The sequence below is a fragment of the Pogonomyrmex barbatus genome, unplaced genomic scaffold, assembly GCF_055798465.1.
Source record: "Pogonomyrmex barbatus isolate J1 unplaced genomic scaffold, ASM5579846v1 scaffold1, whole genome shotgun sequence".
Classification (NCBI taxonomy): domain Eukaryota; kingdom Metazoa; phylum Arthropoda; class Insecta; order Hymenoptera; family Formicidae; genus Pogonomyrmex; species Pogonomyrmex barbatus.
This window is the reverse complement of record NW_028297098.1, coordinates 6,947,578-6,963,472: the sequence shown is the minus strand read 5'-3', so window position 1 is coordinate 6,963,472 and position 15,895 is coordinate 6,947,578. Positions and strand designations below refer to the sequence as shown.

Below are 15,895 nucleotides of genomic sequence, written 5' to 3'. Positions count from 1 at the left end.
CACGCGGCGAGGGTTTACAATGACGGGGGGGTAGAGCGGGGCTGTGGGGAGCATTGCCCTATATCCCGTCCGTTTTTTTTTTTCTTTTTCTTTTTTTTTTTTCGTTCTCCTGGGTACGTGGTCACGTTTTTCCGCGCACTGACCGTACGCGCGAGTATCTCCTTCCGCTCGGGAGGAGAGGAACCTATTTGATTTGCGCACAACGCGATGAGAAAGGTTAATTATATAATGCGAGCGTTGTGTTTCGCGCAATCGCGATCGTCTCAAATGTCAGTCGACGTGGGATATTAAATATTTTACGTTCAGCGACTTTTTTCGATCGTGACGGTAAACGAAGCTTTTTCTCAAGACAGTAGGGAGTCCCTCCTGTATGATTATATTACTCGACGATTATAATTTACACTTGCCAATCGCGCGATTCTATCTTTCTCTCTCTCTCTCTCTCTCTCTCTCTCTCTCTCTCTCTCTCTCTCTTCCTCCACCTTTGCACGTTCCTCCTTCGATCGCGTTTATCCGCCGCGATTGTTTTTTTTCCGTCGATAAAAATATTTTGATGGCTGACATTTATATTTGTGCATTCTCTCCCTCAATAATGCAACGGTTGCGATATGCTTTTTGATGCATTCGCACATTTATGTTAGCGATACGAGTTACATAAGAACTATTAATGATTCACTGTATGATTTATTCGTATTTACTTCCCTCGTATGCATTTATTAATTTCGTGTCGAGCGCGATTCCGCTCATTACCTTTTCACTCTCTATGTCGTCCGCTCCTTTTTCTTGCGCGTTAAATGAATACAATATGTGACGCGAGTTCTTGCGATACACACCGGGAATGCTCAGCATTTTCGTATCTTCTCGTCGACGCGCGCATCGGCATAGCAATGAACAGGCTGTTGAATATTTATAATATTCATGCTCGTCCGATTAACCACATTCGATTAGTCTCACGTCGTACATAGATACAAGCTATAAACTTAATGAAAGAGAATAGAATAAGGATGAATCATATATGTTATTTTACCTTCAATACCTTTTTAAATATTACATGATATTTTTTATCTTTCTTAAATTTAATTAATTTGGATTTGATCGATATAACATTTTTATTCTCATATGCTTTTTTATTATGTTACCCAATGAACTTAAAATATTATGTGACACATCTCTCTCTCTCTCTCTCTCTCTCTCTCTCTCTCTCTCTCTCTATCTATCTATCTATCTTTATCTTCATTTATCTATCATATCTATATCTTTATCTGTCTATCTATCCATAAATCTATCTCTCTTTCCGAGAATCCCCTCCTTGTCTCTCATTCTTCCTTCCCTCCCTGAACCACCCTGGAGTTCCGAGCGTTTCTATTAAAAGAGGAAAACAGAGAACGATCATTATATAAAGCTGCAGAAGTTTCAAGCGTAATGTTACAATATCTCCGACGAAGAAGCGGATAATGCATTATTAAGGAAGATAATTATTTTTTCGTCGTACATATAATAACAGAAAAGAATTTCTTGAACAATTCCGAAACGCGCTTCTCGAGATTACGCACGTCTTTGAGAAGGGGAGGAGGGGGAGGGATTTGTTCGTTTTGTTTTATCGACACGATTATCATTGTCCGCTCTTGAAAATATATCTAAACGGTAAACGAAAGGATGTTTTATTCGTTGTTAACGACGCGACGCGACGTAAACGTCCGGTTCCGCCGGTGTGTGTCGTTCCTCTTATTTTTAAACAATTCGCGCCAACATGTGGCGGTACTTTACATATATCGCTTACACGCACGTGTCACGCACGAGTCTCTTGCTAGTATTCCGCTCGCGCCTCCAGCATCGAAAAATAATTAACAATGAAGGCGGAATTGGCAGAGCGTCACGACGAGCGTCGCCGCCGCCGTAGCGGATATTTATTTACACCATGGAGGTGTTTTTATGAAAGAAAAAGCGCAACGTGTATGCCGTCCGATGAATAATGCATGCGCGCCGCGTGCATCGGTGCGCGATGAAAAATATTTGGCGACGCCTGATAGGGCATGTAATTGGCACGTTTCGATAAATAATAATACCGACAACGATAGGATTGGAAAATTCAATGGCCACGTGTACGCCGCGCACGCGCGTACGCGCGCACGTATTCGTATTCGTATTCGTATGCGTGTTCGTTTGCGCGCCCGGTGCACTTGTCCGTGTAGATAAAAGAGCGTCGTAGATGCAATCACGATATCAATGGCGGTAAGTTTCGCGTGCGGTGCAGCGCGCGGTGGCGGAGAGAAACGAGATTAACTGCTATAAATACCATCGCCGGCTGATCTCTCTCGGTCTCGCGCGCGCGGTCGCCCACCGGCGGAACTCTCTGCCGCGACTGTACTCTTAAAACATTGGAAATAGTTATGGCAGTGGTGCTCACTCCGCTCGACGGGATCGCCCCGGTGTCTCATTATTGATTCAATTATGTAACGCGAGCGCGATTGATAGCGCGACGCGCTCGTCAATTCGCGCTGTAATGAGCGACTTGATTTTGCATATCGAGGCACACTCGGGGTCACGCTCGTTTTCAAGAGTGTTTCGATTGCGCCCCGCGTCCCTCCTTCCCCCTCCTCCCCCCCGTACGACCAACATGACCCAATATCGGGTTCACTTAGTCGGCAATTAAAAGGACTTTGTTATCCGAGAGCTGGTGCCTTTCGGAATCATCTTTCTCCGTGAAATCGATACATCCAGCCGGACCAGGAGGACCCGCCGCCACGCTCGCGTTACCTTTACAATATAAAGCAATAAATCGCGGGAGGATTCCTACCGACTTGGCTAAAAATGTGGGGCATTTTCATGTGAATATTCCGGCATCGATCTTTGCGCGCGTCTCTTTTACGTCCAAATCCGATCCATTTGAAATTTCGCCCGGATAAATAAAGCAAAGGGAGTAATGGACAAGTCTCCGCTACAAAGCAGCAGACGCCCGTACAGTCCGCGCCACAACCGCGCGAGCGGATCTCCCATCATGTTCCTCCTCCCCGTCGAGTCGATCGAGTGCGGTGTATCGAGTGTGTATTCCGAATTGGAAGATTCCTGAATTTTTCGCAGCCGCGAAAGCTCGCGCCGACGACACCGCGTCCGTTACGTTCGATATCCGATGTCTGCAATCACTCGATCGTGCCGCGGACATTGAAGAAGAAAGAAAAAAAAAATCAAGAACGGACATGAAATGGCGTTTGTTGTTTCACTTATTTGAAAAAAAAAAAAAAAAAACAACGAACGACGAGACCGAATTAATTCCGCCAAATTAGAATTATTCCGCAGCTCGCGTATTGCGACATTGTACTTTGAGCGAACTTCGAATTGTCGCGTCGACAATCGCGGAATGATTTCCGGTGATTGATATGTACCACGTGCAACAACATTGTTGACACACGCGCGCAAGACGTTCCCAGCGTTCGCCCCCTCCCTCCCTCCCTCCCTCCCTCTCTCCTCCATCCCCCTTACTCTTCCCCGCGCAAAAGTGCTCGCGTGTTCGCAACCGACGTCAATGTTCTCTCGCATGCTTTGATAATCATAAATGCGTTTGATGGTCGGATCTTTTAGCGAGAGGAAAAGGGGCGAACTGTATAAAAGATACTCGGGGTGGCGAATTGCCGAAGGAGGCGACCCCGGGGTGGGAGCAAAATTCTGCGGCGGACTGTACGCGCCGCGTGCACGGTTCGTTTGCTCTTTCGTTTGCGGAATTTTTTTCAGCAGCCGGATAATAAACATTTTTCTCATTGAATAATAAATAGTTTTTCTAAGGGGACGGAGGGAGAGAAAACTGCGACGTGTAATCAACGTCACGTACATCGTTCGAGTCTTCGTTTATACTTTTGTCATGGGTGTATTTATCCATCTCTTTCCCTCCGCGAGAGGCGAATTAATCGTCATGGCGTTCTTTCGTCGAATAAAAAACTTCTATCAGAGAGCTGCCTTGTACGATGAGGCAGCTAATTAATGAGGCAGTTAATTAATTTTTCACATACGTATTTGCAATTTATTATTTACGAACGGACGTTTTTCAATTTTAATATCGCACGCATCCTAATCCACGTATGCGGAAAACTCGTGTCATTTTTGGCGCGAAGATCTTTCATTTTGCGAATGGGGCTTTATCACGCGTTACGTATGTGCGTACGTGCGTGCGTGTGTCGTGCGTGTGTGTCACGTGTTCCGCGCTTCGCGACGCGCTGCAAATACCCTCTGGGGAACCCTCGCCCCTTTCTGCGGTCTCATCCCCCGTTACTACGAATCTCTCGTGATGGTCACGTGTATTCGGGGGAGATGGTATTTTAAAAATCGAGCTTCTGTGTACCGGTTTCGAGAGATGACTGAAAGAAGAGAGATCTCTTTTAATCGAATATTCTTCGAAATTAAATTGCAATCCGATGCCCTTTACCACGCTGATTCGTTGCGTAAATTTTAATATAAATATCCTGCCTGTTTATCATTCGATTAATATTGCAACGTAATACATTCTAATGTTCAAACGCATTTCTCATTAAGTATTAATATATGTTAATTATAATATTATAACCGTATGAGAATAACTGTTAAATAACGTATGTTATTTAATGATTACGAGCGTGTTATTAGATGCGATATCGAGGGAAATTATATATTGATAGGGTGTATTTTCTCCCGTATATAAAATTTATTTTATTCGTTATTTATCATTAATGATAATAATTTGTAATGATATAATAATTCAAATACGAAAATGTTGACAAATTTTTTTTTTTTCACCCTTTCAGTTATTGGGCGGTGCTTGCTTCAGCCACGGCCCTTACACATTTTATAAGGCGGTAAGAATAGGTAACGGTCGCGTCCTTCGTCTCGGCAGTTTCTTCCTGACGAAACTGTGGAGCGATGCCGACCTTGTCAGCATTGGCGAGCTTCAACTGCTGTGGATGGACAATCGTGGACCGAATCAGCCTTTGGCGTCTTTACGGCTCTATTTCCTACCTGAAAATACGCCGGATGGCAGGAGAGACACGCACGGAGAGGTATGTTTCCTGAGAAATATTTCTGGGAAATCAGGAACAAACTTGTGACGAATTTAAAAAAAAAATTCAGATCAAAAAAATCAAGGACGAAGATAACATTCAACTTCAAGAGTCTTTTTACTAGAGCGCATGCCCTCGATCATTCGAGCCTTTTTCGAAGGACTCCAAAAATCTTAAATTTCTACTTTTTAACTAGCACGACATACCACAAAAAAACTTTCCTCTTAAATTACATATAATTACTATATTCCAGTTTCTAAAAATATTTTAAAATAGTTTGAAAATAAGCTTTTCGTTTTAAACAGAGTTCATTAAATCAGAGTTCATCAACGCTCTTTACCGCTGTTAACACGCGTAAAACTTTACGGCCACAGCAATTTCTGCTTTGCCGACCATCGTCGATAACAGACCTGTCGCGTGATGCTCCGGCCTTATCATTTTCCCATGTCTCGTGTTCCCATTTCTCGCCAGTGTCATTTCGATGTATATGACTCTATGGAAATTTCATAGAGCGGCACTCTCGCCATTTTGGCGGAGCGAATATATCGACTTCTTTCCCATTGAGGATAGCCGCGCGTGTACGACCAAGCTTATATTTATCTTGCTCTAATATAAATTCAAATATTCTTGTGTACCTACTTGTGTATACATTGTCCGTTATATCGCTGCGTGTATCGTTAATTCAGCCCGGGTTTGTGTCGTTAATGCGGTTAAAATAATCACGTAATCGCGACATCGCGCATCAATGTAACTATTTTCGTGTGCGAGATCAAATCGAGGGATTACGAGAATCACGAAGGAGGCATTATTCAAATATGCGGAAACACGTTGAACGCCCCGGGGCGAATAAGTGAGCGGAAAGGCCAGGCAAACGAAACTTGTGAAATATTGGCATGGCCTTAAAGCCACTTCGAAGGCTGAAAGGATAGTCCGACCGTTCGACTAATCCCTCCGCCCGAATGTTAGGGTGGCTTTTGGGGTCGTCACGCTCTACGCCCTGTTGTTCCATTGAGACATCGTCAATTAAGCGCACCCCCCTTCGCTCGTCATTTTCACTGTTTGCAGGGCCGATTATTTCGGAAGGGACGGCCGATTGTAATCAGTATCCGCCCCTCGGAAACGCTGTCCTTGATCCTTCCCACTTTTGGTTATTAACTATGGCTATATACGCGCAAGATAAATGTCTTTGGCGAATGCTGTTTATCAAATTATTAACTTTTTCGTATTTTTCTATTCCGTTTGAAGCGGAATGAAATCTTGCCGCTCCTTTAAGACGATCGATACGCGTTTACACGACGGGGGGACAGGTCGATTTATAGCGAGGAGAAATGTTGTTTCTCTCATTCGTAACGCGTGGGAGAAAAAAATGCTGACAGAGGAGAGCCGAGCGAGAAGGGTGCGCGGACTATTCTTTGATGGGAATAATATTATAAACGCCGGTAGCATGGTATATCTTCCCTTCGTCGCGTACGTCGTTGCTTCGAGTTTGCGTGCATGTTCAGAAATTGTTCCTAATAGCTACTTTCTTAAAAAACAACAGGGCAGAGTACAATCCATAGTTAGAAGAGAGAGAGAGAGAGAGAGAGAGAGAGAGAGAGAGAGAGAAGGAGAGAGAGTGGGAGAGACAACGGCTAGAGATAGAATCCTGTAATTGTGGCTGTTACTTTTGACCCTTTGTTCCTCGTAATTACTCCAGAAAGGAACTGAACATTTTCTCGCTGATAATTATGTCGAACAACGCGATAGAAAGCATTATCTCAAGTCGGCGCCATTGTAGCGCTCCTCTTGTCTCATCCCCAAAGCGATATCAAACTGCGCAAATTATTTTAATTATTTTTTTTTAATTCTATATGAGTTTTCTGTCTCTCTTTCTCTTTCATTATGTATATATATATATATATATATATATATATATACATGTATATCTGTCTATCTGGCCGTTTCATTCTCTCTCGTGCGCGCGCGCAGTCGCGTGTTATCGCGAATCGACCATGTCGTATGTAATTGACGTGATTGATGAGCCCGACTGGGATGGGGACTTTGCTTCATCTTGACTATCGAGGCAAAATATTTGTCCAACAGCTGCTGACAATCCGGTTTTCAATTATTTTACAAAAGAATTTTCGCGAAATTGCAATACATTGCCGATTGTAACAATTGAGGATTAACATCTGTATAATAAAATTGGATAAAACATAATAATATCAATTGTCTGTATTTTGAACGAGATAAATCGATTGCGCTAATTAAATATTTCATGAGAGCATATATAATAATAATAATAATAATAATAATAATAATAATAATAATAATAATAATAATAATAATAATAATTTATATAGCTATTCCAAATAATTTTCATTTCTCTCAAATATTTACATTTATACAAATAGAACGTATTTCTCCAAAGGTTTGGCTTTCATTTTAATAGATTTTACGAAACAAGAACAAAAAATGTTGTAATAATTTCTGAAAAGCATATTTTAATGATCTTGTTTAACGATTTCTTAATGACATCTCCTTTATAACCGGTTTTTATATTATATTTTCCAAATCCCAATAATCTGTAATGCCAAGGTGATAGTGAAATAAATTTTGTAACTAATAAATTTGTACACTAATCTCGAATGGAGAGGTATGTTAGTGCAGGTGCAATATTCGCACGATATAGTTGATTATTGGAACGGAACCTGTGTGGATACATTAGCCAATAATTATACCTACGTATTATCGCAATCGACATTCGCGCGTTGCAATAATACTTTTATATTATTCCATTGGTTCGGTTCTAATTAAAATTTTATCGAGATTGTTTACTCCGCAATTCAAAGTTGATTACATTGCATTCTCTATTTTTACTCCACGATGCTGCCAATCGAAAGTTGGCGCAAACTCAACGAGAATCCGTTTCGCGAAACTTGTTATTCGAGTAACCACTATTAGTTTGCGTGAAGTCATGAGAAATTCCAACTACGGTTAACATTTATTTATAACATCACTAATCCGCGAATATATATATATATAAATCCAAAGAGAAATGTATTGAAAGCATTAATCCAGTTCTCTCTCTTTCTCTTTTTATATATATTTACGTTTCTTCGTTAATTTTTTAAAAAAATCTTTTAATAAAAATTGAATAAAACGTGACTGTACGTTAATTATTTTATCATATTACATTATCGATCTATCTCGGTATTAACATTATATTTGAAATTGTTTCCGTTATTAAGCTGTCGGAAGTACAGTTAATCGACTTTAAAATCTAGGAATACTTTGCGATAAGAAGATTTTATTAAATTCTGCAAGAATGCGAATATTTAATTAAATCGCCCGAAATGAAAATAAAACTTTATTATCTCGCCGTACTGCCGGCGTGTTTGTTTTACAAACATTTTGTTACGATGAAAAATTTCTTCGCGACCAGTTTAGCGAGACGTTTTTAACTCTGTCTAAGTAATGCAGAATAAGCTAATTAATTATTCGAGCGTGATTACGTGCAGCAGGTACACCCGGGCCGCGTGGAATGCGGCGGACTTGTTTACGTGTGCACGAACAACACACACACGTACACACACACACACACACACACACACACACACACACACACACACACACACACACACATCACACACGTCCACGCGCCTGCGCGTCCGCCCGCCCGCCCGCCTGGCTTTTATCAGATGCAACAACGATTTTACTTTCCTACCAACGAAAAAAAGATAGCGCGCGCGTCCCGCCTCGTTACTTTGTAATAGTTCAAAGAACACCCGTGCGCCCACACCTCCCGTAATTTTCGTAATTTTAATTCGCCCGCTCGCGGTACAGGCGAAAGTATGCATTTTTATCTAGCGCGTGCAAAATTTTAATTAAAATTCTCGTTCTTCCGTCCGCCCGATTCGTTCGATAAAGCAATTACGCGTGTCATTATCTCTCCGTCATACGTACAACAGGCGCGCGGGGGAGAGGAGGGAAAAGTGCAAGTCCCTGAAGTGGAGATCCGAGAGATAAGATAATTTTTCGCTCTGAATCCCGAGTTTACACGCGAAAAAGTAAACGCGTGTTATTTTTTTTCGCAGTCCTCTCCCTCCCTCCCTCCCTCCCCGTCCCGATGCGCGCTCCTCCCTCCCGTCGATCGGGGTTTACGATGTGTCTATGCTTTTTTTCCTCTCGACTACTGCGCGAGCGCAGTACTCGTCACGTTAGAATAATTCGATGTTCTAAATAAAACTCGCGTGGAATTCGCGTGCACGCGGTTGTTGTTCGGCCGCTGGAGGACGGAGGAGAATCCATCGGGTGAATGTACCCTTAAGCCCGTCACACAACGAGAGATCTCACGATTAAGACCCACCGCTCGGGCGGTCCGCCTTGACGAATGTCGAAAATCTAAATCGCAACCGCAATTATCGTTATGCCGTTTAACCCCCCCCCTCCCCCTCGCTGCATAACATCGCGATATTAAATTTCGCTAATTTAAATCGAATCTGATTTAATTCTCGCATGCGAAGAAACTATTACTAAATTCATTTCTAAAATATGTATATTTATTGGGAATGTAATTATTCTATGCATCTCGTGTATTAAATCCACTCAAATGGAATCGCTAGAATTAATAGAATCATCGAATATTTCATGGCGATTCAATTAAATGGTAAAATGTACTTTATATATATACATATATATATATATATATATATATATATATATATATATATATATATGTACGTATATTATACATGCATTAAATTGCAACCCATGAAGTTACATTACATTTATATACATTGCGCCTCTATGATTTTAATCTCGTAAAAATTTCGTTTTTAGAGATTTCATTTTATGCGCGCAAAAACAAGCTAGCGTTTTTACGAGATATGTTTTCTGCATTACAAATAGAAAAGTAATTACATTAAGGACAAGGCAGTCTGAAAATCTACATTAATTGAACTGCATAAAATTAAACTGCAAGGACGGTGATTATTTTTTTCATTACATGTCAATTAAAAATCAGATATTCTCATGGCACTCCGCATGTCTCTCGCGCTGAAAACAATGGAAATAGAATTCGATATCTAATTTCATATTCCATATTGAGATAATTTAGTTTTCTGAATACAAGGCGGAAAACGCAGGTACGGAGGTATTAAGCACGATATACGGGAATAAGTCAACATTATATAACGCTCCTCCTTGCGACATTATCATTAGCCAAGCTCTTCTCATTAACGACAACAATGTCGACGTAGTTACCAGTATTATCATTATTATTGTCACAACTTTCCTCATTAACGAGAAAATTGAAATACTTCGCTTATGCATAGCGGCATAATATTGTGAAGAAAAAAAAAAACAGATCTCACAAAGAACATTTAATAACATAAACGACCATTTATTTTCAGAAAAGAGATTTTACGTAAAGAAGATTAATCATTGACATTTTCATGCAAATTTGATGGAGAATATGCGCGATACAACATACATATACAACTTGTATATCGCGCGTATCGAAGGACATAACGATTTGTTCCGACTTACGTTCTCTTTGATTGAGTAATAATAATAACGATGAAAATAATAATTCCAACTTAAACTCTCGATATTAAAAAACTCGCTCGAAACTTAATCGAATACGTCCCGTCGGACGATTTGTCTGACGAATTTAATTAATCGATCAATTCAAGAACCGTGTTGTGTTTGCATCGGGAAAGCACAATAGAGTAGTGCACGTCGATAGAAGGTCAATGAACGCGTAATTTCATCAGCCAGCCACCGTTGTGTTACAACAAGGCAATTAATATATTCATCGAGTCGATTTGATGAATTAGCAAAGCAACGAGTGGTCGATCGTTGCGAAGTTTCGGATTTGCACGATATGTCGGACATGTCGGTCATCGATTTTCGGCCGCGTCGCGCGCGCATAGCGATGTCTCTCCTATTCTAATCACTTACGTCTCGATAACCTTTCCACACACACACACACACACACACACACACACACACACACACACACACACACACATGTATTTTATATATATATATATATATACATATGTAGCTTTTATTATTACATAAAACTCTATTTCCGCGAGAAATTGCAGCGCACGTCTCTCTCGCGCGTCGCTTCATCAAAATGAACAACGAACAAACGTTCCTTCGTTGTTATTTCGAAATATTAATTTTGACATAGTAATTTCCTATGCTTTTACGTTGGTTTTGATTGATGTTTTATCTTAGATAAATATCACCCCCTCCCCCTCCCCCCTCCCCAAGATAATAAAATGAAGCGCGGATTCCTTTTCTCTGGCGACCGGTATTTGGCGGGTATTAGGCATTCGAGTGGATTTATGCGAATGCAGTTCGGCGTGTGCGCTTTGCTATGATACAGTGCAGGGCGCGCGGTGGTATTGGTGCGTTGCCGTTGCAACGTGGTTGGCATGGTTGGGGCAGAGTGGGCGACCGTGGGCATGGAAACTGGGGGAAAGGGAAACGAGGACAGGGGGATAGGCCACGGGGGTGTCGAAGAGAACCTATAGAACGGGGAGGAGGGGGAGGTGAGGTAGTCCGAGCCACTGTACCCGGTAACCGGGAGAGCGAGGGAGAACGCGAGGGAGAGGTAGTGTTATTGGTTTTTGTTGCGCATGCCTACTGCCGGCGCCAATCTGGCGAATTATTAGCCAAGTTTAACCGGCCGGAGGTGAGATAGATTATGACAGGAGCTGGCAATTTAATACCCTTCCTCCCACTGCGCAAACCTCGAATCTGGAATCGGGAAAGAATCATTCGATAAGTTCTCGATGTGATGGGAATGGACGAAAATTCCACTATTGCCCTCCCACTCTTTCCAGGATATTTCCTTCCTGTACAAGCGGACTGCAGAAACTCTTTTTATGGAGTCTTAACAGCAATGATTTTGCAATGATCTCGCAATGATTTTGCGCAGACCTCACTGTACATTTAATAATTATGTAATTAGATATAAACTGTTTGTGTGTGTGTGTGTGTGTGTGTGTGTGTGTGTGTGTGTGTGTGTGTGTGTGTCGATGTGTATATGTATATGTGTGTGTACGTATGCATGTAATGTATATTTAATTTAAAATATATACACCCATATTCCATTTATTTTTCATGCAGCGCAATTACTTATATTTTATCGGTATTCCCAGTAAACTCACTAAGCTTAATTTACACGTCATTACAAACGCTAATGCAGAGTCACGAAAGTTTATCTCGAATACGATACTTTATGTAATTAGATTTATGAGACGGCTGCAGAGTAGTAATAATAATAATAATAATAATAATAATAATAATAATAATAATAATAATAATAATAATAATAATAATAATAATAATGGATAAACGCAGGGCACACAAAAGAAATAATAAGTAAAATTTTAATTAAAAAAAAAATCTTTTTAAAATATTTTAAATATAATAATAATAATAATAATAATAATAATAATAATAATAATAATAATAACGTGTAGACGCAAGGAAGCGATAAGTAGAATTTTAATTTAAAATAAAAAATCTTTAAAGTCTTTCAAAGTTGAAGATTCATCCCAACGATCTCGAGATGCAACGGCGATATCAATGACGATGATGATACGGAGGGAAGCGTCGGCCCTTCCAGCGACGTTAACCTTTAAATTGCTGCAGGTAGCATCCGAACGATTCAGACGAGGAACGTCTTGACGACATGCGCGTGTATGCATGTCGTGTGCGTGCATGCGTGTGTGTGTGTGCTCGTGCGCGCGTGCGCGCGCTCACGAGTCGGTATCTACGCGCGCGCCCGTGTGTAGGCGTGTACGTATACGAGTCTTTAGCCACTCTCACAGTGTGCATTTGATACCTACAGCAGTTCTTTAAGGCGCATTCACAAGCATCTCGAGCACATTTTGCTTGCTTACGATCAACGGGATGAGATCTTCGTGGAATTGTCGAGACTTGCTCTACTAACAGTACATCCGCTCGCAGTTTAATACGCAATACGTTTTCCCACGAATACCGAAATGCGAGCGGAGCAAATATCGAATGCTATAATGTTCTTATTTATTCAACGTCCTATCAGATCTCTTCTTGTTCTTTTTCATTTTGCGGGATAAAGAGACGCGGCGAGAGAGAGAGAGAGAGAGAGAGAGAGAGAGAGACACAGAGTAATTTAAATTAATTTATAATGTCCATAATGTCTATTTATTCGCATCACGGCCGATAACTAATTCATCTATTGATGAATTCCAAATCTCTCGCTAAACTCGCTAAACAACTTTCTTAACTATTAATAACATGTGAATTTAATTCGTATGTATGATTAAATGCAGGCGCAGACGCCGGTATTCTGGCGCTAGGCGATCGGTAATTTTCGCAAGATGGACTAAAGTTTATGCCATGTACATTCTCCCGAGGCGGGAAGGGTCGAAGGACGTGGCGTTTCCTCGAAACGTAACGTAACTCCATCGAAGTTTGCGCGTAACATTACGCTAATAGCTTTATTACGTTGCCGCACCGCGAGCGACTTGCTCAGCCAAACTGTTTCCATCATTTTCAAGATTGTCCGATCGGCTAATTCCAACGAGATGCGATAACCGCGGATACGTCAGCATATTCCAACGTATATTGCCAATTACGATTCTTACGATCGATCGCCACACGATTTTGTGTGAACTCGTACGTTGCGCAATACTCTCGCTTATGACATCTCTATTTAAAACTCACTCGGCAATAATAATTAGAAATCGCATTTATATAATGATCGGTTTTACGTTTACGATTTTTTAATGGAGGCCATACGCGAGTGTGCGCGGGTTTCGCTTTACTCGTTTTCTCGTTTCCGTCTGGAATTGGAAATTGCAATTACTTTGTTCGTTATTTCTCAACGATAATAAAAATGAGATTTATTGATAAATGAATTTATATATATATATATATATATATATATATATATATATATATATATATTGATATTTAATATGTAACGAATTTATTCTTTTTACATTTTAATTTTTAAATTTATTTGAAATTATTATTCGAATTATTTTTCCCCTTTGTGCCCCTCCGCCTGTAAAAGTGAAGTTTAACGTTGCGAAAAAAATACGCGGCGCGGCCGAATCTGATTAAAATAATTTTTGCGCCGCGAAATACTACTCGCTGCGGACGCACCCGTAGCTCAATGCGTATCGCGTGGGCGTGGTAATAATTATTATACTAATATCATTAGCGCGGTGTTTGTTTAAAATTCGAATTTACGGCTCCCCGTGCGGCTCCGGCGATCGATGCAGCATTAAATTACCCTGGAGTCGGGGCTAAAATTCCGCGCCGAACGAGTCTCGCGGAGTGCTTGGCTCCCGTAATAAAGTCCGGCGTTGTTACAAAACATTAAGCTCGCCGGTGCTCGCCGGCCAAATTGTTGTGCGCCCGCCTTTCCTCTTGTAATTTCGCATCAAGCCGGACTGATAAACGGAAGAGGGGCACTCGACGTTCTTGACGCCGTTACGCCTGTTGCCAAACGCCGAGTTTGACTACGGGCTTATCGATCGAAGCATAATCGAAGCATGATTTGATATTAGAACGGGGGAGAATATGAGGGCGCGCAGCGACAGCACGAAAGAGGCAATGTAATTTTACACGCTACTGTACATTCCGCGTGTATGGCTCGCCTAGTCCTTTGACGAGATTGGATAATTCTAATACATAGTCCCGCACACTTGCTTGTGTAGCATGCTTTGACCAACTCTGACAACTGTACGGATTCTCCCTCTACAGGAATGTAGCAGAGATTTCTCCTTATTGCCCCTTCTCATGCACCCTCCCCCCCTCTCCTCTCTCTCTCTCTCTCTCTCTCTCTCTCTCTCTCTCTCTCTCCTCTACTCTCAATCTTTTTCATTCTTTCTTTCCATCTCTCCTTCTCTCTCACTTTTTCTATTGAGTTTCTGACAACCTTCTGACAAAGTTCTTTCTGTTTATTCTAAATGAATTTGAAAAGAAAAAAAACGACCTTCTTTCTCGTTTATGTTATATGTAAATCTAAAGATATGTACATGTATATAAATGTATGTGAATATGTATGTGTAAAAGAATGCACGCATACATGCACGTCTATAAGCATTAAAAAGAATGGTGGAAATTCACTGAATAGGTAATTTTTGAAATAAATCGTTTTCATGTTTTGTCATGCAAAAGTCGTTACTTTTTATCATTTTAACGAGAGATAAGAATGAAGATAAAGTTACTATTCATCGAAAAGATTTCTCATACATTTTCGTAATCAGAGAGCAGTTATAGTTTTTCAAATGCTTTTAAGGTAATGGTACTTGAAAAAAAATGTTACAATATACATTTTACATTTCCTCTTTTTTTTTATATTAGATTAATTTACTAATACTAATATTTAAAATAATAATTAAATATTGTACGAATAACTTTCGTATCTTCGATTCGGAAAATATATTGAATATTTTTTCACCGGAAAAATTATTTAATACACACGCGCGCGCGCGCGCGCAAAATATAAAACAGATTTTTATTATATCTCAAATTGTTTGAAAAATATTACTAAACGACGTAATATTGTTATCGCGAAGGATTTTTTTTGCGTTACATATGGTAAATTAATGTTGTCATTTATCGCTCGGGCAGATTCCTACTTTAATTGTGACAAAACGCATAAATGCTCGAAGTAGCATTTTGTTTTTTATCGTTTTTAACTGCGCTACAAAATATATTCGCCGATTCCCGTAATCCTCAACCGGTGGATCGGCCGCCGCAACATTTTCGCGGTTGCAATTTTTCTCGCGCAGAGATTTTATTTAAAGCCCCGGGTCGCGCGCGCGCGCGCAAGAGAGAGAGAGAGAGAGAGAGAGAGTGCTGGTTATTTTCGT

The 15,895-nt window shown here is 40.6% G+C and overlaps 1 protein-coding gene across 3 annotated transcripts in view; it reads left to right on the top strand.

The window, feature by feature from the left end:
* The window catches only part of LOC105432511 (uncharacterized), a 131,925-nt gene that overhangs the window by 21,712 nt on the left and 94,318 nt on the right, over window positions 1-15,895 (top strand). For all 3 annotated transcript variants that reach the window (XM_089085340.1, XM_089085339.1, XM_089085338.1), the window contains one exon: window positions 4,773-5,024. In XM_089085340.1, coding sequence (XP_088941466.1) covers window positions 4,773-5,024 — 252 coding nt within the window. The remainder of the gene's footprint in view (window positions 1-4,772; window positions 5,025-15,895) is intronic.